Source organism: Schistocerca piceifrons, chromosome 2 (genome assembly GCF_021461385.2).
Source record: "Schistocerca piceifrons isolate TAMUIC-IGC-003096 chromosome 2, iqSchPice1.1, whole genome shotgun sequence".
Classification (NCBI taxonomy): Eukaryota; Metazoa; Arthropoda; class Insecta; order Orthoptera; family Acrididae; genus Schistocerca; species Schistocerca piceifrons.
The window spans coordinates 471,170,092-471,195,715 of NC_060139.1; the positions used below are offsets into that span (position 1 = coordinate 471,170,092).

At 38.7% G+C, this 25,624-nt stretch overlaps 1 protein-coding gene across 1 annotated transcript in view; it reads right to left on the minus strand.

Annotated features, from left to right (window-relative positions):
- Nucleotides 1-2,468: 2,468 nt before the first annotated feature.
- The window catches only part of LOC124776953 (adenosine deaminase-like), a 163,707-nt gene continuing 140,551 nt past the window's right edge, over nucleotides 2,469-25,624 (minus strand). The window contains exons 7-9 of the mRNA XM_047252185.1: nucleotides 21,189-21,358; nucleotides 8,083-8,209; nucleotides 2,469-2,763 (exon numbers count right to left, since the gene is read on the minus strand). Of these exons, the coding sequence (XP_047108141.1) occupies nucleotides 2,671-2,763; nucleotides 8,083-8,209; nucleotides 21,189-21,358 (390 nt within the window). The 3' untranslated portion in view covers nucleotides 2,469-2,670. The remainder of the gene's footprint in view (nucleotides 2,764-8,082; nucleotides 8,210-21,188; nucleotides 21,359-25,624) is intronic.

The window sequence follows — 25,624 nt, forward strand, 5'->3', positions numbered from 1 at the left end:
TAGAGCTTATAATCATTTGATTCATTTTACAATATGTTACGACAATTCCTTTACATGCTAAATGTGCTAATTTCAGTTTAATAATATTATGAAAAGGAGCAAGACCTTTGTCAAAACACACACACACACACACACACACACACACACACACACACACACACACACACACACACACAAATACAATTCATGACGCACACATGACCACAGTCCCTGGCAGCTGAAGCCAGATGACCAGGTAGTCTGGCATCAGCTAACAGCGACTGTGATTGTGTGTGTGTGTGTGTGTGTGTGTGTGTGTGTGTGTGTGTGTGTGTGTTTTTGTTCCATAGACCCAAAAGATGAAATGATTCTAACAGGTGTGGAACATGTCAGAAAGTACGAGTATAACAAAAAAACATAAAACATTTGAATATAATACTTACTACCCTGATCATTTGTCAGGAGATTGTCGAAATAGGTGAGTACAATGCGGTAATCTTGAACAGCTAATATTTACAGAATTAACATGCTGCCACAATGAAACATTGCTATGCACTATTAATACATTTATCATACAAAAAAAATACCTAATCTTGAGTGTTGTGACCAAGTGCTGTCAAAACTGAAATCTAAAAGACATTTTTATGTAAGCTGGCTTAACAGTCTCTGTTAAGATATTCATCTATAGAGTAGAAGGAGTTGCCTATCAAAAAGTCTTCCAAACTCTGTTTAAACTGTGCTTTAACTGAAACGAAGTTTTTAATGGTTGCTGGCAATTTATTGAAAATGTGTGTTCCTGAATATTGGACCCCTTTTTGGACAAAGGTACATGATTTTAGGTCTTTATGCAGATTGTTTCTTATTCCTAGTATTGATACTATGTATTGAGCTATTGGCTGGAAATAAAGATATATTACTTACAACAAATTTCATTAAGGAATAAATATACTGAGAAGCAGTGGTTAGAATACCAAGTTCCTTGAACAGGTTTCTACATAATGTTCATGAATTTACACCACAAATGATTCTTATTACCCGTTTTTTTACGCTAAAAAGTTTTCCTGAGTTTGATGAGTTACCCCAGAATAGAACCCCATATGACATAATAGAATGAAACTAAGCAAAGTATGCAAGTTTTTTATATTTATATCGCCTACATCTGACATCATTCTCACTGCAAATAGAGACTTGTTTAGGCACTTAAGCAATTGTGTGGTATGCCCTTCCCAAATGAATTTATTATCGAGTTGCAATCCCAGAAATTTAACACTGTCATCCTCTTCGATCTGCATGTCTTCATATGTTATACACATGCTGGAAGGAAATCTCTTACAGGCTCTGGACTGCATATAGTGGGTCTTCTCAAATTTTAATGACAGTTCAAATGGTTCAAATGGCACTGAGCACTACAGGACTTAACTGCTGAGGTCATCGGTCCCCTAGAACTACTTAAACCTAACTAACCTAAGGGAATCACACACATCCATGCCTGAGGCAAGATTTGAACTTGTGACTGCAGCGGTCGCGCGGTTCCAGACTGTAGCACCTAGAACCGCTCGGCCACTCCGGTGGCTTTAATGACCGTGAATTAGCTTTAAACCAATTATTATTGTCACTGAAAATTTGATTAGCAGCTATTTCTAAATCTGTACTTGACTTGCTACTTATTGCAATGTTTGTATCGTCTGAAAGCAACTTATAATCTGGCAATGTAACAGACAAGAGGTCATTAATATACACAAGAAAAAGCAATGGACCCAAGACAGAACCTTGAGGTACACAACATGTAATTAATTCCCAATCAGATGAAGACTAACTGCTTACTGTACACGTATTTTGCAATGACACCCTTTGTTTCCTGGTAGATAGATAAGACTGAAGCCATTTTGCAGCATTGTCGGTGCCACCATAATATTCTAATGCTGTGTTTCTCACAGTCAAAGGCTTTTAACAGGTCACAGAAAATGCCACTAGCCTCTAATTTATTATCTAATGAATTAAGTACATTTTCACTGTAAATAACTTTCTCTATTCCAGAACCCTTAATAAATCCAAACTGTGACTTGGACAATATATTATTTTTAGTCAGATGCTTAGAAGATGCTTGAACACACCCTTTTCAGATATTTTTGAGAAAGCCAGCAAAAGTGAAATTGGTCAATAGTTTGATGGTATCTCTTTGACAGCAGTAATGCTTAAACTAGAGAGACTAGAAGGAGAAAGGTAGCTCTAAAGCTAGTAATATCTCTCTGCTATTACATGTGCCTAGATGCAACATCAATCAGCTACAGGTGAGTGGCTGTCTTATCTTATTTTTGTTTATTTTATAAAAAAATGTAATGCATTTCATTATTTATGCCAAAATACATATTTCCAAATTTAAAAAGTCTGCTGTTTTATTTTAAAGAATGAATTTTGCATTTTAATAGGTAAACGGTCTAATGGTGTTTAAATAAATAAAAAGCATTTGCCTGATATATGATGAAGCAGATCAATGAGTGAGATGAAACTGATGATAATTGCACACCATTCAATTTGCATACTTGAGGCAAGGAAGACTGTTTTATTTAATAACCAGTACTGACAAAAATAAAATAAAAAATTGTCAACCAGCACATAAAAAACATAAAATTAACTTATCTTTCAGTACACATTCTTTGTTATAACATGTAACAAAATTTTAAATATGGTTTAGACAGTTATGTTTATTTCTTTGTACAGCTTCTGGATCAAATGGTCTTTCTCCTTATCAGGCAAGAAACATGAGTGGGCTGCATTGAAATTCTGAAAAAACAAAGACATTACATTATTACACAAGCAGATATTTAGAGAGTAACAAACATTTTGGAAGAGTCTATGCACATAAAAATTTACTTGGTTACTTCAGAATGATTATTACTCTATCTTCCACAGAAGAGGTACTGTTACTTACTAACTAATTAACTTGGGGGAACTGGAGACAAACTGACAAACAAAGTAATTTAAAAATATAATGGAACTGAAGAAACAGTTCAAACACAAGTGGCGCAAAGTATAAGAAACAATTAGCGAGTAGCTACTAGCACACAACCAATGAAAATGACTTGGTTTACTCCTTATAAGACATAGTGAGCAAGCACTGCAAACAATTTAATAGAAGCTGTGTCCCAAAAATCCTAGTCAGTCAGTTTTTTACCATATAGCTCAAGTACTGTGGTATGAATGGGACAGTGCTCAAATGGTTTAAATCATACCTAACTGGAAAAGTGCAGAAAATTGAAATAAACAGTTCACATAATGTGCAAAAAACTGGTGACTTCTCAAACTGGGGAACAATCAAGAATGGCGTGTTGCAAGGTTTGGTCTTGGATCCTCTGCTGTTCTTGATATATATTAATGACTTGCCATTCTATATTCACGAAGATGCAAAGCTGGTACTTTTTGCCGATGATACAAGTATAGCTATCATACCCGACAGACAAGAATTGACTGGTGAAATTGTAAACGATGTTTTTCGGAAAATCATTAAGTGGTTCTCTGTAAATGGGCTCTCACTAAACTTTGACAAAACACAGTATATACAGTTCCATTCAGTAAATGGAATGACCCCATTAATAAATATAGACTTCGATCACAAATCGGTAGCTAAGGTAGAATTTAGAAAATTTCTAGGTGTATGCATTGATTAGGGGTTGAACTGGAAAAAACACACTGAGGATCTGCTGAAACGTTTGAGTTCAGCTACTTATGCTATTAGGGTCATTGCAAATTTTGGCGATATAAATCTGAGTAAATTAGCTTACCACGCCTATTTTCGTTCTCTGCTTTCATGTGGCATCATATTCTGGGGTAACTCATCATTGAGTAAAAGAGTGTTCATTGCACAAAAGCGTGTAATCAGAATAATTGCTGGAGCTCATCCAAGATCATCCTGCAGACACTTATTTAAAGAGCTAGAAATCTTCACTGTAGCCTCACAATATATATATTCACTTATGAAATTTGTTATTAACAATCCGAACGAATTCAAAAGTAATAGCAGTGTACATGGCTACAACACTAGCAGAAAGGATGATCTTCACTACTCAAAGTTAAATCATACTTTGGCACAGAAGGGGGTAAATTATGCTGCCACAAAAGCCTTCGGTCATTACCTAATAGCATCAAAAGTCTGACAGATAGCCATATAGCATTTAAAAGGAAATTAAAAGAATTTCTTAATGGCAACTCCTACTCATTAGATGACTTTTTGGATATAGTAAGTGGGTAATTCCCCCACCCCAAAAAAAAGGAAACTGAGTGTCATGTAATATTTTGTCTAATGTAATATCTTGTATAGACATCTTTTATTAACCTGACATGTTCCACATCATTACAAAGTGTCGTATTCATGATCTATGGAACAAGTACTAATCTAATCTAATCTGATCTAATACCACATGGAACAATACTGATTGCATCGTTTAATGATTGGTAGCCTACATCCATGGCTTCAAACACATTAATTTATCTGAATTTGCAACTGAGGCACAAGAAATAGTCTGGGGGACATCATCTATTCCCTTCTTGGACATAAACGAAAAACTTCAAGCATTTATTAATAAACGTACCCGACTATATTCCCCAACATACTGGAAAAGTACAAATGAAACCTGCACCTCAGCTAACTGAAGAACTTAAGCACCTCATGAATCTCAGAGATGCTGCATATTCAGCTTACAAACTATGTGCTATACCCGAAAATAACGTTGCTCACAAGCAGAAACAGAACAGAGTCAGTCACACTATGATAAATACCAAACTCAAACATTCCCATACATTAACTGATTACAGAGATAGACCAGCTGCCTGTGAAAAAACTGCACAATCTTGGTATAGGAAAAGTATGCCACAGCACCCTCTGATTGCTGTTGTAGTTGCATTCTTCCTGCACAGTCCAAGCCCTTAGAATGTATAGTTCATGACCATCTAACAAACTACCTCTTTACAAACAATGTACTACATGAATACCAACTAGGTTTCCATAAACACCACTGCACAACATCTGCCTTACTGAAGGCACCAGGCAACTAAAGTTAAGAGACAACTAAAGGTAAGGTAAATATCATGTGCTTCTTAGACTTCAGCAAAGCCTTTTACACAACAGATTTTGACATTTTACTTGCCAAACTTAGCAGCCTAAATTTCTTGCCAAGTGGAGTGCAGTGGTTTCAATCATACCTTAAATCTCACCAACAATGTGTTACGTTCAGGACCCTAAAGTCACAATGGAGGCAGGTAGTATCAGATATCCTCCAGGGCATAGTATTAGCTCCTATACTCTTTTCTTTGTATATACATGATGTGTCATCAGTGTTGTCCTACTGCAAATACCACATTAATGCTGATGCCCTCCAGTTGTAGCTAAGTGCAAAAACAATAAAACCTGAAAACAACTATCGAGAATTTCAATACTGACCTATGCGCATTATCATAATGGATGTAGGCTATAGGGTTTAAGCTCAACCCATCCAAAACCCAAGCAGTACAAATTGGTCATTCTATGTTCATTAGCCCAAAATATCAGGAATCCTAGCAATCTTTAACCCTAATTGGGACAAATATAACTTTTCTTCCTCAGAACAAAGTCCAGATGAAAATGTAAATTGGACTGAGCACATAACTGTAATGTGCAAGAAGAGATCAGCATCTCCTGACGCCCTACAAAAATATAAAAAACTATTCTCTCTTGACTTGTAAAAGAAAATTGTTCAAACACTTATACTTCAAATTACTTATTACAGTGATGTTATTGCGCTAGGCCTTTCCTGGTTGTTCATTATATCTATGATGTTTGACTCTTCGGCAATATTTCACTGTAATATGCTTAGCTATCCTGGATGCATGCATAGAAGTGCAGATATTTCCATACCGTCTGTCTCCTCTATTGTCTCATCAACGAATGCTGTCCCTCACATCACTCCTCAACCTTAATGCTCTTATCTGAACAACATAAAAGAAACATCTGTTCTTATCAGAGCAAAATCCTTTCTCACTCACTCCATCATTCAGCCACTTTGTTGAATTCCTTCTCAGTTGCAGGAACCTGGCTCTAGAATAACCTCACACATTATATTAGAGAACTGAATAACATCTCCAACTTCAGAAGACAGTTAATGACATATCTACTAAAGCAACAATAAGGATTACCATTGTATGCACTCACCTGACCCCCTCACTGCATTACTCTTTCACCATACAGTTTTAATATTTCTAATCATTGATTTTTATTGTTATTATTTGACTTCACATCTTTCTTATTCCAGTTTCTTTTGTCTTTAGGATTCTACTACCTTTTTGATTAATCTTTCATGTGTTCCCATCCTCTCCCTGACAGCAGCTGTCTTTGGGAGCTGTCCCTGTATTCCCTCTGCTCTGTATTTATTCTCTTTTTTTGAGCTATGTAAACTAAAGCTTCCATTTTCCTCCAACTTATCCTGCCTTCTTAGACTCCTCAGACTAGCCAAAATAGCCCTTCAATGGCATCAGAAGTGCATGCCATTAATTTTTTGTCCTGAATGCGAATAAGATATCACTATAGTAAATAAACAATCCCTTCTAGTTTTTGTTATTACCCAATACTCACAACTTCATCTTCAGGGTGTCTATCCTTTCATCCCTTTATTATCCGCAAAGGCAGTGTTCTTTATTTTTAAAGACAAACTATACTGAACAATGAAAAGTACAGGTTAGAATATCAACAATATTATGGAAAGGATAGACTGCTACTCACCACAGAGATAACACAGCACAGTGAGCAATAGACAGGCACAACAAAAAGACTTACACACTGAGCTTTTGGCCAGTGCCTTCTTCAGAAAGGACACACACACACACACACACACACACACACACACACACACACACACACACACTCACACAAGCAAGCACACACGACTGCTATGATGCAGACATGACTGCTATCTACATTTGCACTGGCCAGAGATTCTGGTCCAGAGATATTGGTCATGTGTACGTGAGGTGTGCTTGCTTGTGAGACTGTGTGTGTGTATTTCCTTTCTGAAGAAGGCTTTGGTCAAAAGATCATTGTGCCAAGTCTTTGTGTTGTACCTGTCTGCAGCTCAATGTGTCATCTTTACACTGAGTAGCAACCTATCCTTTTCATAATATTGTAGACAAACTATATTGTAACTTCCTGGCAGATTAAAACTGTGTACCAGACCAGAAGTCAACCTGGGTCCTATGTCTGTCACAGTCAAGCACTTTACCGACGGTGATATTCAAGCATAACACACAACCTATCCTCACAGCTTTATTTGCACCAGTCCCTTATCTCCTACGTTCCAGATTACTCCTGCATACCCTGTGAGACTAGCACTCATGGAAGAGAGGATGTTGCAGGGCTAAGCTACAGCCTGTGAAGGTTGAAAGCTAGGACATGAGGTAATAGTGGAAGTAAAGCAGGTCATCAATCATGCTTGGATAGTTCATTTGGTAGAACACCTGATCATGAAAGGCAAAGGTCCCAGGTTTGAATACCAATCTGAGACACAGTTTTAATCAGCCAGGAAGTTTCATATCAGTCCACACTACATTGCAAAGTAAAAATTCATTCTGGAAACAATCCCCAGGCTGTAGCTAAGCCATGTCTCCACAGTATCCTTTCTTCCTGTGGTGCTAGTTTTGCAAGGTATGCAGGAGACCTTTTATAAAATTTGGAAGGTAGAAGGTGAGGTACTGGTGGATGTAAAGCTGTGAGGGGGACCATGAGGCATGCTTGGATGTTTGAGTCATGCTTGGATAGGTCAGTAAGTAGAACACTTGCCCACACAATGCAACGGCCTCACATTCGTGTCCCAGTCCAGGACACAGCTTTAATCTGCCAGGAATTTTCAATCAGAGTACAATCTGCCACAGAGTGAAAATTCATTCTGTACATTCATTACATATTTTCTGGTACAGCTACTCTTGGCAAGTCTCTTTCTTTAGTCTATGTTATCTTTGCACAAGTATTAAATGTCAGCAAGGGAATAAGGGTTATAATGAACGTCTATTCCTGATCATTTTTGTAAGTAAGAAAATGAATGCAATAACAATAGCATTAATATCAGTAGATTAACTTACTGCACGAATTGCATGGGCTTCAGTGAGGCCCCAACTTGCGGCGAGTGCATAATCATCTCTTAGCGTTCTTCCAGTCAGTGTAGTGTCATCAGAATTTAGAGAGAAATTTACACCTTCTTCAGCAAATCTGAAAGCAATGTAGAAAAAACTATTAAATTCTTTTATCACCAGGACCAAGATTCTTTTCTAATTTGTAACCTGAATTCATTCTTGCTGACAAGCTCTAAGCAAGGGCATAGTAGGGTGTTTGGCAAACTCCCTAACACATCCATTTCCTTGGAGATATTAATTTCACTGTTACATTGAATAGTATTTACAGATTTTGAAGAAAAGAGGAAGATTTTATGACAAGTTGAAGCTCTGAGCTGTTTCATGAGGTGTACTCGTATGGCACAGCTGGTAGCATACTGTTCACAAAAAGCAGAGATCTGAGTATGAGTCCTAATCAAGCACATACATTTAACATTTTGCATACGATCAATTCACCATACACTCATCACAAATTGTATGTGTTGTTTTCAAGAATTTGTCTATGACCGTGTGTCTCCATTTCTTTTAAACACACTAAAAAATATAGTTAAAGATACCCTTGCTCACAGTTCATTATGGTTTAGAGCGAACAGTTTTCTACTAAATGAAAGTAAGACCCAGGCACTTTCCTTTAGCTTAAGAGAGAATCATGACTTAGAAAGTATAAAATTTTTAAGTTTTATAGTAGACAACAAGTTGACATGGGAACCACACGTCAAACATTTATCTGCCAGACTCTCAAGAGTTATCATTTAATTAGAAACTTAAACAGACAGGTCTCTAATAGTTATATAAGATCAGCATATTTTGCTTTCTTTCAAAGTATTATATCATATGGAATCTTATTGTGGGGCAATAGCAGTCACGTAAAGGGCATTCTACTTTCACAAAAAAATTAGTAAGAATAATAACCGACTCAGATAAGTTAGAACACTGTAAACCCTTGTTTGTTAAATTGCAATGCCTGATGGTGATAAATATATCATTAAGAAGGGACAAGAAGGAACAAATCATGTTTAGATGTACCATACCAAAGACTATCCAAGTCACAGAATTCATATTTAGTTCTTGGACTTAAGTTGTACAATAAGTTCAGTATAGATTTAAAAGGGTTGCCTGTCAATATCTTCAAAGCCAAGTTGTACAGAATACTAGTAAATAATCCTTTCTACACAGTAGACGAATTTTTTGAAACTGAAAATACTGTCTTTCAACACTGTATCTAGCAGATGACGTTATGTAATCCAAACTAAATTGTATTTAGTAATTAATGTAAAAATGTACGTTATCTTGACTTCCAGAATGAGATTTTCACTCTGCAGCGGAGTGTGCGCTGATATGAAACTTACTGGCAGATTAAAACTGTGTGCCCGACCGAGACTCGAACTCGGGAATTTGCCTTTCTCCGGCAAGTGCTCTACCAACTGAGCTACCGAAGCACGACTCACGCCCGGTACTCACAGCTTTACTTCTGCCAGTATCTCGTCTCCTACCTTCCAAACTTTACAGAAGCTCTCCTGCGAACTTGCTTCTGTAAAGTTTGGAAGGTAGGAGACGAGATACTGGCAGAAGTAAAGCTGTGAGTACCGGGCGTGAGTTGTGCTTCAGTAGCTCAGATGGTAGAGCACTTGCCCGTGAAAGGCAAAGTCCTGAGTTCGAGTCTCGGTCGGGCACACAGTTTTAATCTGCCAGGAAGTTTCTTATCTTGACTTGTCTATTGCTTTATGAGCTGAACAACAATAAAATTTGATTGATTGATTGATTGTCTCCTTGGTATTTTTCTTGCAGATGGTTTTCCATTTTACTCTGCCAATCTTCTAATGCTAGCATTTCTAAACACTGATCAAAAGGTCCCTGGTTTGATTCCAGCTACTGCTTAGATTTTGGGTTAAATACTTCTGGTATAAAGTCACCCTCATTCTGCCAACAACCTTATCAGAAAGAGTGGAGGAGTGGACAGAAGTTCAAGGAACTCTCTTGCCATTGAGAACACAAAATATGTATCCTTAGTAACTGCAGTATGTAATTCTGCCACCAAAAAATTCTAGTTTATTCTTCCATTCGTATCTCTGGAAGGTGATTACCAAAGGGGAGGTGACCACAAGAAAATGATAGTATCTAAGCATTTATTTGGCTTTTCAACTGCCTGAAGTATGTGATATTAGATGTCTGAATGTTTTAAAGCCAGAAAATCTGAAAACAGAAACATGAAGGTTCATTTTAGATATAGTAGGTGTCAGTGACATGAAATGAAAAGAAAATGAAGTTCCTAATCAGGCAAATATTGGGTATTATCAAAGAATCAGAAAAAATTATACTAGGTGTAGGATCCACTATGAATAGAAAGGTAAAGCAAAGGCTGAGGTATTGTGAACAGTTTAGTGATAAGACTATTCTCGTCAGAATCAACTGCAGACCAACACCAACAATAATAGTTCAGATATAGACTTGACATCAAAAACTGAAGCTGTAGATGAAAAGGTGGAGAGAGTATATTTCGGCACTAAATGGGTAACTAAGTATGTAAAGGAAGACAAAAATATACTGATCACCGGGGATTAGAACACCACAGTAGGAGAGGAAATCAAGAACAGAGTTGTTTATTTTTATTCATTTTATTTATTTAGTTTTTAGTTGATCCTTCGTGCAACTGTTTTGATAGTATGTAGAACATGTCAGATTATTACAGTAATAACCATATGTAAATGGTTAACAAGCCTTGCAATCTATGTCATATGCAAACAGATACATGAAAATTGAGGTTCATGTGCTCCAATAATAGCACAGATAATAGTAGTAATAATGTTCACATGAACAAATTGTAAGGCTTACATTCAAATTCATATGAAAATTATTCTGTCAACAAGTGATACATCAGTGATACATAGTAAGTTTACATAGTAATGCTTAAAACTAAACACATGAAGTACTACACATTGTCAAAACATTTTTGCAAAGAATAGAAAAAGGTGTCTAAAAGGTAAAGTTTTAGCTGTCTTTTGAATTTAGTCACATTCGCAATGACTGATTTGACATGAACTGGAAGTTTATTATAAACTTTTACGCTTGAATGATGCATTCCTTTCTGTACCATGTTGAGATTTTTTTATGTTTGTGAAAATCATGTTATCTTCTTGTATCATGAACATTATATGCAGTATTTATTTTTTTCAATTGTATGATTCTTGTTCACAAAGCAAATTAGAGAAAAAATGTATTGGCGTGGCAGAGTGATGATCCCCAGTTGTTTAAATAAATTTCTATGAGAGCATCTAGGGCACAATTTACTCATAATTCTGATGACCCTCTTCTGTGCAATTATGACCCTCTTCTGTGCAATAAAGACTTTATTCGCTTGTGGCTGGTTTCTCCAGAATATCACACCATATGTTGTAAGTGAATGGAAATATCGTAGGTAAACAGCTTTGATTGATCCAAGTAACAAACAGATGCAACAGAGCAAATGGCAAATTATGCAAAACTGAATATTTTACACAGGTCGATGATTTGAATTGAACAGTTTAGGTTGTTATTAATATGTAATACCAAGAGTTTGGAAGACTCAACTCCCGATATTTCTTTATCACCACCTTTTATTTCAATGTTTTCTGGTTTTATGTTTGCTGTGTTAAAATGAGTGAAATGAGTTTTGTAATATTGAGGGACAGACTATTTGAAGGGAACCAATCTAGGACTTATTTGACTATAATGATCACAGCGTTCTCTAAACTGACTTTGTCAGGCAGTTTTTTCTCCCCTACTGTTCAACCTATAGGCTGAACAAGCAATGACTGAAATAAAAGGAAGGTTCAGGAATGGGATTAAGATGCACTGATAACATTGCTACCCTCATTGAAAATGATGAAGAATTACAGGAACAAGCTATAAAAAACACCCAACAAATAACATCAGGCAAAATGTTCGGTGTTCTAAAAAAAAAAAGGTATAAGCTATAGGGAAAGGTGTATAATAAGCAATATGTATGAGATCCAGTAGGAAACAATAAGAATGGAGAATGATGAGAGAAGAGCTCAGACTAGAAATGGGGGTAAAGTAGGGTTAATTGGGAACCATTTAGTAGAAAAAGTAAAGGAAATCTACTGTCATGGGAGCAAAGTAATGCAACAGGCAAAGAAAGAAGAATAATTGAAGTAGTCAAGCAAAGGAAAGGAGAGTGTTCCTCACTAAAAGAAGTCTACTGATGTCAAACATAGGCTTCAATTTGAGAAAGAAATTTGTGATAATGTACATCTGGAGAACAACATTGTATGGGAGTGAACCATGGATTGCAGGAAAAATGGAAATGAGGAAAACCAAAGCAGTTGGATTGTGGTATTACATATGGATGTTGAAAATTAGGTGGACTGATAAGAAATGAAGAGGAGAATTTGTGGGAACCAATAACTACAAGAAGGGACAGGATGATAGGATGTATATTAAGACATCAGTAATGGCTTCCATGGTGCTAGTGGCAGCTTTAGAAGAAAAAACTGTATGGTAATGCATGAATTGGATAATATACAACAAATAACTGAGGACCTTGGGTGCAAGTGCTACTCAGAGATGAAGATGTTGGCACAAGAGCCATGGTAGGCCACATCAAACCATACAGACGAACAGAGACAAAAATGCCTTACTTCACTTCTTCTCTTGATATACACTAATGTTTGATAAATAGCAACACTGAGAAAGATATGAGTAACTTAAACAAACTTTATCCTCAATACAAGTCTCCAAACCATCAATTTTTGTTGCTAGGGAACTGTAATTAACAAACTGAGGAACAAGAATGGGAAGTACCTTAGGTTCAAAAATTTCCCAAGTGTAACAGCTGCCATTCAAATTTCCTCAATATTTAATAAGAGCTGGGATGGAATTTTGTGCTGAATAACATTCCAAATCACCACACTTGGTGCTTCCCTTGAATAAAAGTCTGCAGTGCATGACTTTAACGCAGTAGAGGGTGACACTCATAATGGGGAACCCCCCACCCATTTGCATATTCTTCCATTATATTCTATCTAAATCAGTGTGTTATGTATGCTATATTATGAAAAGGGAAGTTGCCACTCACCATATAGCAGAGATGCTGAGTCACAGATAGGCACAACAAAAAGATTGTCACAAATAAGCCTTTTGGCCTATAAGGCCTTCATCAAAAATCAACGACAGACACACACACAAACACACACACACACACACACACACACACACACACACACAAATGGGAGGTTAGACGGTGGGCAGGGGAGAGGTGGGGAAGGGGTTAGGATAGTGGAAAATGATAGAAGTAAAAAGACTGGGTGCAATGGTGGAATGAGGGTTGTATAGTGCTGGAATGGGAACAGGGAGGCTGGATGGGTGAGGGCAATGACTAATGAAGGTTGAGACCAGGAATGTTATGGGAACATAGGATACATAGCAGGGAAAGTTCCCACCTGTGAAGTTCATAAAATCTGGTGTTGATGGGAATGATCCATATGGCACAGGCTATGAAGCAGTCACTCAGATGAAGGATGTCATGTTTGGCTGTGAGCTCAGCAGCGGGGTGGTCCACTTGTTTCTTGGCCACAGTTGGCTGGTGGCCATTCATGTGGACAGACAGCTTGTTGGTTGTCATGCCCACATAGAATGCAGCAGAGTGGTTGCAGCTTAGCTTGTAGATCACATGACTGGTTTCATAGGTATCCCTGCCTTTGATGGGATAGGTGATGTTTGTGTCCGGACTGGAGTAGATGGTGGTGGGAGGATGTATGGGACAGGTCTTCCATCTGGATCTATTAAAGGAGTATGAGCCATGAGATGAGGGGCTCGGAGCACGGGTTGTGTAGGGATGGAGAAGTATATTGTGTATGTTCGATGGATGGGGAATACCACTGCAGGAGGGGTGGGGAGGATAGTGGGCAGAACATTTCTCATGTCAGAGTACGAGGAGAGGTAGTCGAAAACCTGGTGGAGAATGTAATTTAGTCCTGGGTGGTACTGAGTTACAAGGGGAATGCTCCTCTGTGGCCGGAGGGTGTAACTCCCACCACCTCTCATAGTTCCACATGCAATTTGCACGATTCTACATGAAAATGTGGCTGAACTAAGTTGTTTTAGGAGTTTCAAAATGTGTATTTTCCAATTTAAATTCACATCAGTCTGGGCACGTAAGAACTTTGAAGTTTCCAGTCGTGTTATTATTCACCATGTTTTAAACATACCATTGGTGTAGTGCCCCTAGATGTGCAGAACTGAATATGTCATGTCTTTTTAAAATTGAGGATGAGACCATTCATAGAAAACCAGTCAGTGATACTTTAAAGAACTTTGTTTACCATTTCTTCTGTCTCTGTACACATGCTTGGGCTTATTAAAATGCTAGTGTCATCTGCAAAAAGAACTAATTCTGCTTGTTGTATAGTAGTTGGAAGATCGTTTACAAATATGAGGGACAATTGTGTACCTAAAATTGAGCCTTGGGGAACCCCATGTGTGAATTATCGCCACTCAGAATTATGTCCCCATACTATATTGGTTGAATTACTAAATACAACTTTCTGCAGTCTTTTGGTTAGATATGACATTATCCACTGGTTGACTATACCATTAATCCCATCAAAAGTCAATTTATGTGGGAGAATACTGTGAGAACAGAGTCAAATGCCTTAGATAGATTGCAGAAAATACTAACCAGTGCTATTTTATTATTTAATGCTTGTAAAATCTGGTGAGTGAACTTGTAAATGGCATTCTCAGCTGAGTAGCACTTCTCAATCCAAACTGTAATTTGCTGAGGGTACTGTTGTTGCTCAGGTGAGATACTGGTATAAAATACATCACCTTGTCAAAAATTTTGGAAAATTATGTCAGCAGTGAAACACGTAAATAGTTAATGACATCTCTCTCTCTCGTATCACCTTTCTTAAAGAGGTGTTTAAGAGTGATGTATTTCAGTCTCTGTGGAAAATTGCCTTGAGTTACCGAACCATTACATATTTTGGATAAGACTGGGCTTGTTATATGGGAAACAAAACTTGAACACTCTATTGGAAACACCATCAGAACCACGCTATTTATTTACTGATTTATTTTTGGAGAAAGTGTATAATTTTCTGAATTTCAGCAGCATATAAAACCAATGGTTACTCTGTGACTATGATGAGTATTATACACAATATATAAATATTATATTCAAGTATATATTATATATAAGTATTATATACAGTATATAAGCACCACCAGTCCCCTGACACAATAAGCTCTGGGCATGCTTCAGCAATCATCGTAAAAACCTCTATAAAAAAAACCTTTGTCTCAAGGTTTGCTGCACACTGGTGAGATGCATGGCTGCTGAGTTGGAACAGCCTTAGCAGGCAATCTCTAGTGAACCTGCCGCACCTCAGTTGTATAAGGCTTACTTAGCCACACGGAGCTCTGTCTAGGTGAACTTTTATTTCCTTAGCTGCTTGTGGAACTGAGGTGCAACCCTCGAAATTATCTCCTTCTCCTTCCAGTGGAAAGGGTGCATCGCTGGATAGTACTAACACCCAACCAAATAAGAAGGCTCATGTGGCCAGTCGTCCTGAATCAAGAGTAAATTCTGAATGTTTTGGGGCTAGTAAAACAACACATTCTAGCAGTCAGAATGAGTTTTTAATAATAAAAAGGAAAGAGGGCAACTTTGTGAAAGTTCTGCCTTTCTGTATTCAAAATGGGTTGCTGGCAGTTCTAAAACCAGTTAAACGATTGTGTAATGGGGTGCTGTTGGTGGAACATCTAGTTGCCAACAAGTTAAGGACCTACACAAAGCTCAATGTCTCACAGAATATGCCATCAAAACTGAGCTGCACACAACCTTGAATTACAGCAAAGGTGTTGTGGTGTGCAGGAATCTGGTGGACATCTCCAAGGAGAAACTAAAAGGTAATTGGGCTCCCAAAAGGTATAGTCGACATGCAAAATATCACAAAGAGGATGGATGGGGTTTTTATAAAGTCTGACTCCTTTATCCTGGCATTTAATAGAATAAAACTTCCTGAGCATGTTAAGACAGATTTTCTTTGTCTAAGCATATGGTCTGATGTGTCTATCCCCATATGCTGTTCCAAAGGCCATCACTTTGGGTATACTGTTCTTGGGTGTCATGGTGAAGTCACTTGTGGCAAATGTTGTAACACCATCTATGAAGCAGTCACTTGTATATCTCACCAGTGTGGGAACTGCAAGCTCACACCATCTGGAGTGTGGATTCCAGCATCTTGAAGAAGACATTAAGACTATGAAGCACATCCCATATAATGAGGCCAAAAAGATGTATAAAGCCATGCTGCCCCAGTGTTCCCCATCTCCTTTGCTTCAGTTCTTGAAAAGCCAGTGCGGAAAGCCGATGCTGCAACACAAATGGAAGTTGCTAGTGTCAGCACTAGTATTTGCATTTGTCCCTGTATTTTTGTTGCTGCAATCATTTCAAAGCCTGTCCCTCCCTCCAAGAACTTCAGAAAAAGCTGTGGTTGCTGACACTGTGGACCTCCCTGCCCCTCCAAAGATTCAGTCTGGGACACAGTCCAGTGCAGCTGTGGTTGTGGCTATGAAGCCTACATAGGGCAAAACTTCATCACTGCTGGAATCAGGAAATGAACAGTCAGAAGATGTCAACGTCTTCGTTTCTGACATCTCTCTTAAGACTTTTTTTGAGGCGATGGACTCTGATGTTGGCCTGGGGCAATCATCTCATCCAAAAGGCCAAGCCACCCACTGTGTGTTCCCTTGCACAGCAGAAAGTCAGGATGAAAGCGCTACCCCCCATGATAGATGGCTCCCATCCTACAGTCGAACATTAAAAATGAATTCAGGACATATGTGGAGGAACTGAAATTACTAGTACAGGAATACCCCCCGTCCTTGTCCTCACAGGAAATGCATTTTGAAGCATCCGATGCTCCTGTCCTATGGGACTACACACCCTATTGTAAGGATGACCTAACTGGGGAAAGGGCCAATGGAGGGGTCACTTTGTTTGTCAATAATGCACACCAGACCTCTGTTCTCCCCTAGCTATTGACCTGCAAGTGGCTACAGCTGCAGTTCATGTCTGTCAGAGGATCACAGTTTATTCGCTATATTTACCTCCATGTGATGTGATTCACTCTGAGGTCTTAAAGAACAACTCCCCTGACTATTTCTCCTACTGGGAGACTTTGGTGCTTACCATATATTGTGGGTTTTATCTCTACTTGCCAGGGTTTGGAGAACCTCATGACGTCTCATGAGCTGTGCGTTTTCACCATAGGCACTCCCCCTAATTTCTGTGCTGCTACAGAGTTATTCTCAGCCATCACCCTTTCTTCTCTCCAGCCCTCACAGACTATGTTCAGTCAGAAATTATTCATTCTAGTGATCACTTCCAACTCCACATTCATCTCCTGGATGGAACATTGCCTATACAGAAGTCGCTCGAATGGATGGTCAGAAGGTCTAACTGGACACTGTTCAGCTAGCTCACTGCATTTGAACACAGTGATAGCATCCATGAATGTGTCGACAACATCATACGAGTGATCCACCATGCTGCTGACCTATGTCCTCAAGTCATCTTAGGAGGCAACCTGTTCCTTGGTGGACCAGTGAGTGCTGCTCAGTTACCTGGAACAGGAAGGTGGCTCTTCAACAGTTTAAGAACCACCCAACAGCAGACAACCTCATTGCCTTTCAGGTCATGAGAGCCAAGGCTTGACATGTAATTAAGGAGAGTAAGAAAAGATCATGGCAAGTGCTCCTGGACTCCATCGACCATTTCCCTTGTTCCACAAAAGTATGGGAAGCCACCATGAAGACTTCCAGTACCCACAACTGTTTACCAATAGCAGCAGTGCTGAAACAGGGGTGTCTCCAAAAAAAATGCTCCAAGACATCATGCAGACAATTGCAGAGTATTTTGCAGCTACTTCTGCCAAAGCCAGCACGATCTGGCATTTCGCCACTACTGTGAGAGTGCAGAGGGGGGCAAGTTAGACTTCAAATAGCACAATTTTGAGTGTTACAACTGCCCTTCTCCATATGGGAGCTGGAATCGGCAATGTCTGAGATTCATAACACTTCACCTAGTCACTACCAAATCCAGAACTGCATGCTTTGACATTTGCCAGCAATGTCAATGGAAATCCTCCAAAAATGTTTTAATCTTATATGGCAGAAAGGCACCTTTTCCAACTAATGGAGAGAGGCAATTCTGATACCTCTTCTCAAATCAGAAAAGGACCATACATGTCCCAGTAGTTACTAGAGCGTCACCTTAATGAGCTATGTAGAAAAGACCCTGGAGCGAAAGGTTAACTGTCATTTGGTCTGGCTGTTAGAGATCAGGCAGCTTCTCAGTTGCTCTCTGAATAGATTTGGAGATTTTGCTCCACTTTCAATGACCTGACCCTACTAGAGGTAGCTATTCAGCAAGCTTTCCTACATAAACATCACTGTCTAAGTATATTCTTCAATATCAGTAAGGCATACGATGTTACTTGGAAGCACATTATTCTCGTGCAACTACATGTATGGAGCTATTGTGACCACCTCCACATCTTATGAGGTCTTTCCACCTTACAGTGCAGAGGTTAGAGGAATGTGCTGTGAAGACAGGTTGTGCGCTGCAAGGATGGGTTTTCAGTTTTCTGCAGAAAAGTGTGTGTTTCATCATATTTTTAATTCGTCTGAGCTGCATATGAGGGATAGTATTCTACATTTTAAAGACTCGGTGAAGTTTCTGGGCCTCATTTTTTACTCCAAACTGTCATAGTTACCACACCTGTGAGATCTGAAAGCCAGAACCCAGAAGGTACTGAATATCTTTAAGTGCCTTAGCTACATGTCGTGGGGAGCAGGCAGGGCTCATCTGCTCCAGTTTTATAGGGCTCTTGTGCATTCGCGACTAGACTATGGATGCCCAGCTTAAGGATCAGCAAGGCCTTCTTATCTGAAAATCATTGATGCTGTTCACCATGAGGGGATTAGGCTGGCCATGGGTGCTCACAGGACCAGCCACATACCCATCTCTGTGCTGAGATTGGTGAACTGCCATTTACAATCTGATGGCAACTCCTCATGGAGTGTCAGGAATGTAAGTTTCTTGCAGCTCCAAAGTCACCAGCATACGATAATGTTATTCATTCACCTCTGGGATGCCTTTTCTCCAGTTGTCCAAGAGAAACAGGGCCATTTGGGATCTGCGTGCGGCATGTGCTGGAGTGACTTGGTGTGGAGTAAGTACAACCCCAAATTTTATCGATCTGCTGCCCTTGTTACTGCAGAGGCCCACGGTAACCTTAGATATAGTGTAGTACAGGAGACTCCTGCTTCTGTCTTCAATATGATGTTTTGTGACATTTTAAATGAGCACCATGACTATGTAGCAGTCTTTATGGATGGGTCTAACAGAGGCCCTCTGTTGGTTTCTCTGTTGTTTTCCCAGATCTTGTCCTCCAGGTCCGACTACCTCAAGACTTTACCGTAGTCTTTGATGCAGCCTTAAATGTGATCTTGCAGGCACTGGAGCATATGAAACATTCTTCAATTGCTAATTTCCTTGTCTGTTCCAATTCTCTGAGTGCCCTACGCTCTCCACAATGCTTGCACCCAGCAGATAAGGTAGTCCAGAATATCTAGGATGCCTTCCTCTGACTACAACAACTGGGGAAGATGGTAGCTTTCTGCCGAGTACCAGGACACATGGGTATTGCAGGGGGAACAAAAGTGCGCATCTGGCAGCCAATGAGGTGTGTCATGATCCTCAGTTATTTCCTTGCTGTTGAGGTATGGAGTCTTGTGTCAATGGGAGGATGAGTGCCTGGAAGTGACAGACAGCAAGCTCCATCTAGTAAAGCCATCTATGTGGCCGTGGCATACCTCCTCCCAGCCATGTTGATCAGACAACGCCTTTGTATAGGCCACAGGCCTATGACACATAACTTCTTGCTTTGGCGAGAAGACAAATCATGTGTGGTGTTTGTAACATGCAGATTACTGTACACCATATTTTATTAGACTGCATTTGATTTTCTGAACAGAAGGCAGCAGTAGGTTTGCCTATAAATCTTCCCTCATTTTAAGTAACATTTAAATGAATGTGGTGAGAGTTTTAAGGTTCTATGATTTGTCAAACTTGTTTCCTAAAATTTTAGGCCAATGTTCTTAATGTGTTAACAGGGAGCCTGACTCACCCAATTGTTTTGTAAGTGGTCAGCCAGTCACATTTCCCTGTGCCTTTCTTTTAGCTCTTCCGTGGTTTTATGTCTGCAAAGCACCTTTTACACTTTGTCCATTGTCTTATGGTGTGTGACATGATTGATAGTGTGAATGAATGCAATTGATGTGGGAGTGAGAGAATCCTTGTTATTTTGTATGCTTTCTCTTTACTGTATAACAACAATTTTAGTCATTTTCTCCACATTTGTTTCTTTTAATATGCATAAGGGTGATGATAACCTTAGAGTTGAGTACCCATAAGCTCCAAACACACACAGAACTTAAATATATGTGTGCTGCAGATCAGTTATATGAGATCAAATTTACCATGTCCTTTATTTATTTTTACATATTTGAAGATGTTCAGTTTAGAATGAAAATTGTGATCAATGTAAAAATAAGTGACACAATAGATTGCATTGAAAGACATTAGTCAAATACTATTGAAACATTTAAATAACTAGGGCTCATATGGTATATAGCAGAGGTGCTTATACCCCTCTCCAACCATTCAGCTTTGCATTTTCCATGGTCTTCTTAAATCATAAGGATGAATGTCCGGACAGTTCCTTTGAATATGATAGGGCCAACTGCAGTCCCAATTCAAAACTGTGCTCCATGTCTTATGATCTTGTCACTGACAAGATACGATACTCTAACTTTTCTTCATTTCATAAAGCACGCGTTAGCACAACTAATAAGCATCATATAATGAAGAGTCTGCAGTAACCGTGAAAACAAATTTGCAACAACAGAACACATAAAGAGCTTTATAATATAATTCAAGCTTAAGTTCACCCCAAATAAGTAAGTGTAGAGAGAAAAGAGAAGTAATGAACTTATTAAATCAGTGTTACCTGACAATTGGATGCTTCCTTGTACCTAATGGGACAGCTCCAGTTAGATAACTTGACCAAGGGCAAGTTTCAAAATGTATTTTTTTCTCTTTACAGCTGCTGTAAATTGCTTCACTTTCAACCACCCGATAACCATGTCCTACACGCTCTGTGTGATATACTTCCACTGCCTAAAACATAAGTAAGTCCACATGAAACAACCAGGAATTAATTATTCATGAAACAAATAAATTGGGACTTTTCATTTTACGTATTTTCAAAATACTTTTAACTCTCTCCCTTAATGACTATGAATCTTGTCATGAAGATAAAATAGTTATGTTATATGTGTATACATTTATAGAAAAAAATGGACAATAACCAACCACAAATAAGTGTCTTAACCAAAAATTTTACATTTACAGCAAATTAATGAACTGTGTAATAATGCAGTTTCTAACAGCAAATATTGTTTCAAAGTGTATAGCTTGATTCATTACACATTCCAGAAATTTCTGTTTCATCAAAGGATTTATAGAAAATGAATAAATGAACATATGGCCCCCTTAATGAAAGATTTCACATGATGAATGCAACAGATTTACACACCGTAAACACATAGACAGAAAATCAAACAGCAAACAATGGAAAAACAGCTAATAACCACATATTTCTCACTAACAAGGGGAAGGTCTCATACATGGGCAATCAACTTGGCTTATACATGGGAGGTCACTTGTGGACAAGCTAAAATGACAGACTCTAAGAAAGTCTGGCTCAAAACTACATCATTTCTGAGAAAAACACTCCTACAAAGTTCATGGTGAGCAATGGATTAAAAATCGATGGGATTGCTAGATAGTAGAAAATTGATGATTTTTCATCATCATATATGGGGTACACAAGGTCATATTTTCCCATAAATCAAGGAAAGATTCTGTTACAACTGCAGCTTATCTATCCATAACTGCAGCTTATCTATAAATACAGTAAATGCTGTTCAACAAGAGTGCTGCTGGCATAGCGACCAAGGAATCTGGCTGTGGAGCGAAGAACCTCTGCTTGATTCTCAAATGCATACTGCAGTTTTGTCGTTTGTATTTTTTTCCACATCAAAATTTTAGGAATAGGGGTGTTAATAAGGTAAGTAAATTGATAAGGAATAACAAGATGGTAAGCAAATAAATTTCTCATACAATCTGTATACAAATGAAAAAAGCTGCAGAATGCATTTGGGAATCAAACACAGGTTATCTGCTCTCTAACCAGATCCTTTGGTCGCTACACCTGTGGCACTTTCATTTAATAGCTCTTTTATCTCTTGGGTACATACGCAACAATTTCCATAGTTCATTTCTTCAATTTCTAGGAAACTATGTGTTTGTGGTACCCATATATGATGAAAAATGCTAAATTTTCAATAACCCATCAATCCTGTCAATTTTGAGATGACTGCACATCATGAACTTTAGGGGTAACTTTTTCAAAAACAAGGTGATGTTGAGACAGACTGTCTTAGAATGTTTCATTTTAGGTTTTACACAAGTGACCTGCCAAATATGAGATGAATCTGTTGGCCATGTCTGAGGTCTTCCCCTTGGGGGTGAAGTTACAACACTTGGCTGAAGGTAACACAACGGATTTTTAAAAATTGAATTCAGAATGCCTCATTCTAACAAAAAGATCTCATTGTTACTCTTATGCCAGCTGAATTTACTCATTAATACCAGATGTGGCCTGATTATCATCTTCTATTACTGTTAAGAATTTCATAATTTAAGTCTCATCATGCAAACCTTAAAGCTAACTCCTCAGCTATGTTTTATGAGTCACTTCTGATATTGTTATGGTATGGACTGACTACCATGACACCAAGGAAATTTGGGACATGGTGTTCCAATTATCATCCCAAAGACATGTAGCTGATGACACAGCTAATCTGTAAAATGTCCCACTTGGTTCGTCAACATGTGGCAAGATGATCTTGATGACTTGTTGACATAGGATTGCAACAACTGGCAGTGCATGTCTTATGCTGCCAAACAACAGAACAGTCACTGGGGTATTATTTATACATGCTGAGCAAGGCATGAGGCATGTAGAGGCAACCACAACCAGAAGGCTACTATGCTGTTGGACTTCCAGCATTCATAGGACAGCCATCATCATCTCCAGCCAACTAGTCATACAATTAGGTCCTGAGTTCAGTGTGCTGTGTTGCCCTGCTTCTACACTGCTGTCCAGTGCTGTGAATGACACCTGCCAGCACCACCTGAGCCTCAGGTGCCTTGACTATTAGCCCCAATCTCAGCACCAGCAATGAGGAGCACCTACATCTTCTCTAACATATTGGAGCAATAGAGAGTTTTCCTTCACCTCCAATGGATTCCTGCCTCCCTGCTAACTAATTGAACACAGAATGCTCAGGCGGAAGAGCCGAACACCATCCCAGTCAACCTGAGAATGGTTCCTCCACCACCCACTGTTGTGGTCACCATACCCTGGGCCTCTACAAGTTGTGTTGGAAGAGATACTGGCAAAGGTGTTACTATCCTTATCAACAGCTCCGAAAGTGAGTAGCAGCACATGTGCTTTATAACCACTCATGGGTTCCTTGCATCTATTGTTTCTGAATTTGTTTCCATCCTCATTTTCCAATTCTGTGTGGAAATTGTTAGGGAAGAAGATAAGTGTGTGTTAGAGATGAGCAAACAGACAAGTGTAGACGTAATTTAGAGTTGTCATATAAGTTATCAATTTAAAAGTCCTCAAGGGATCTATACTAGTACATATGTTTTTTGACATTCAGAGAGAATCTGAGTCTTGGGCAGAGCTTTTTTCTTTCTTTCCATTCCTGTGCTGTGCTCTTTCTGCATTATTGGTGATTCTATTTTCTACTGAGGCATCTGAAAGCTGTGATACAGCACTGATGGGGAAAAAATTCTGTACCATAACAGTGTCCTGTGGTTTACATTATTTTGCCTTTTCATCATGGAATGCTGACTCAAAGAAGCACAGTAGGGTACTGAGATACCTCAAGGATCTGGGGTGAATCAATGACCCTGATGTCATCATTATGCAGCTCCTGATCCTCGACATTCAGTCAGCACGACAGTGGAGAATCAATGCAAAAAATAATGGGAGAATGCATCAAGTTTCAAGGATGTATGTTGAGAATAAATTGTTATTTAAGTAGTAGGAGCTGAAATAAGGTTGCGAAGGTTAAGACTGTGAAACATCTGTGATTGGACAAATAAATCAGTGTTATTGCAGAGTTTGTGGAGTTCAGTACACTGAACAGGTCTCTCTCAGATGAGAAGTGAAGATTTGAGTGATAGTTCTGCAGACATTATGATGAGAAATGCAACTTTAGTGATGTTATCACAGATTCCTTTTGTAAACAGTTTAATCTCTTCTTGCCAAATTCTTGTGCTTGTACTTTAAGCAGCAAATTTCATGACATAGTGATAAAATATAATTGGTTAATGTGGTGATATTTAATGTGGGGAACAGAATGAATGTGTTGGTAAGGATGAATGATATGTTGATGAAGTTTTGTATAGATTTAAGGGGTTAATTCACAGATATAAGTGAGTATTGTAAATTTGTAATTTTAGTTAGGTCAAGCTGAAGTATTATGATTCGCATAATTGTAGGAAATCTCTTGGAATTCCAAAATCCTGTCCTGATGAGATTGTCAACACTACTGCCAAACTGACAATTGAATGTCATAAACTATAAGTGTTTAATGGCCAAACTTTGCCTAGAGACTGAGTGAGACAGCCTACAGAGTAATCATGAAGCAGTGAGTGGATTGCATAACAGTGGACTCAAGTGTGAATGGGGTGAACAAAAGCAACCATTGGAGTCAAAGTGTAGTAACTTAGATCAGCTTTCGTAGTGTGTGTTCACAGGACTTTCGCACACTTTTCTGAAACAGCCACTAACTATTACTATATGAACAATAGAGGGCTTTGTCATTTTTAATTCTGTCTGAATGTCTGCTCTATCTAACTGTCACTGGTGCAGCACCATGCTAAATTCAAGAATTTAGTTTCTACAAAAAGGGGAGTTAACTTGTGGTATGGATGGAGTATAACAAAACCAAGAAAATTTGAGGCATAGAGTTCCAATTAGCACCCCAAAGACATGCAACTGACAATGCAGCTGACTTGCAAAATGTCCCACAAGTTATCTCAACATGTGGAAAGACACTAACAATGATTCACTGACACAGCATTGTACCAACTGGCAGTGCATGCCTTCATTGCCATACAGTCAAACAAACAGTCACTGTGGTGTTATTTATAAGCGGTGAGCTAGTCATCAGGCAGGTTCAAGGCGACAGCCATAACCACGTTGCTGCTGTGCTGCTTGACCCTCCAGAATACACTGGACATTGTCATCATCATCAGCTCACCACTGGTATGCCGAGGTCCAGAGTTCAGTGTGCCACA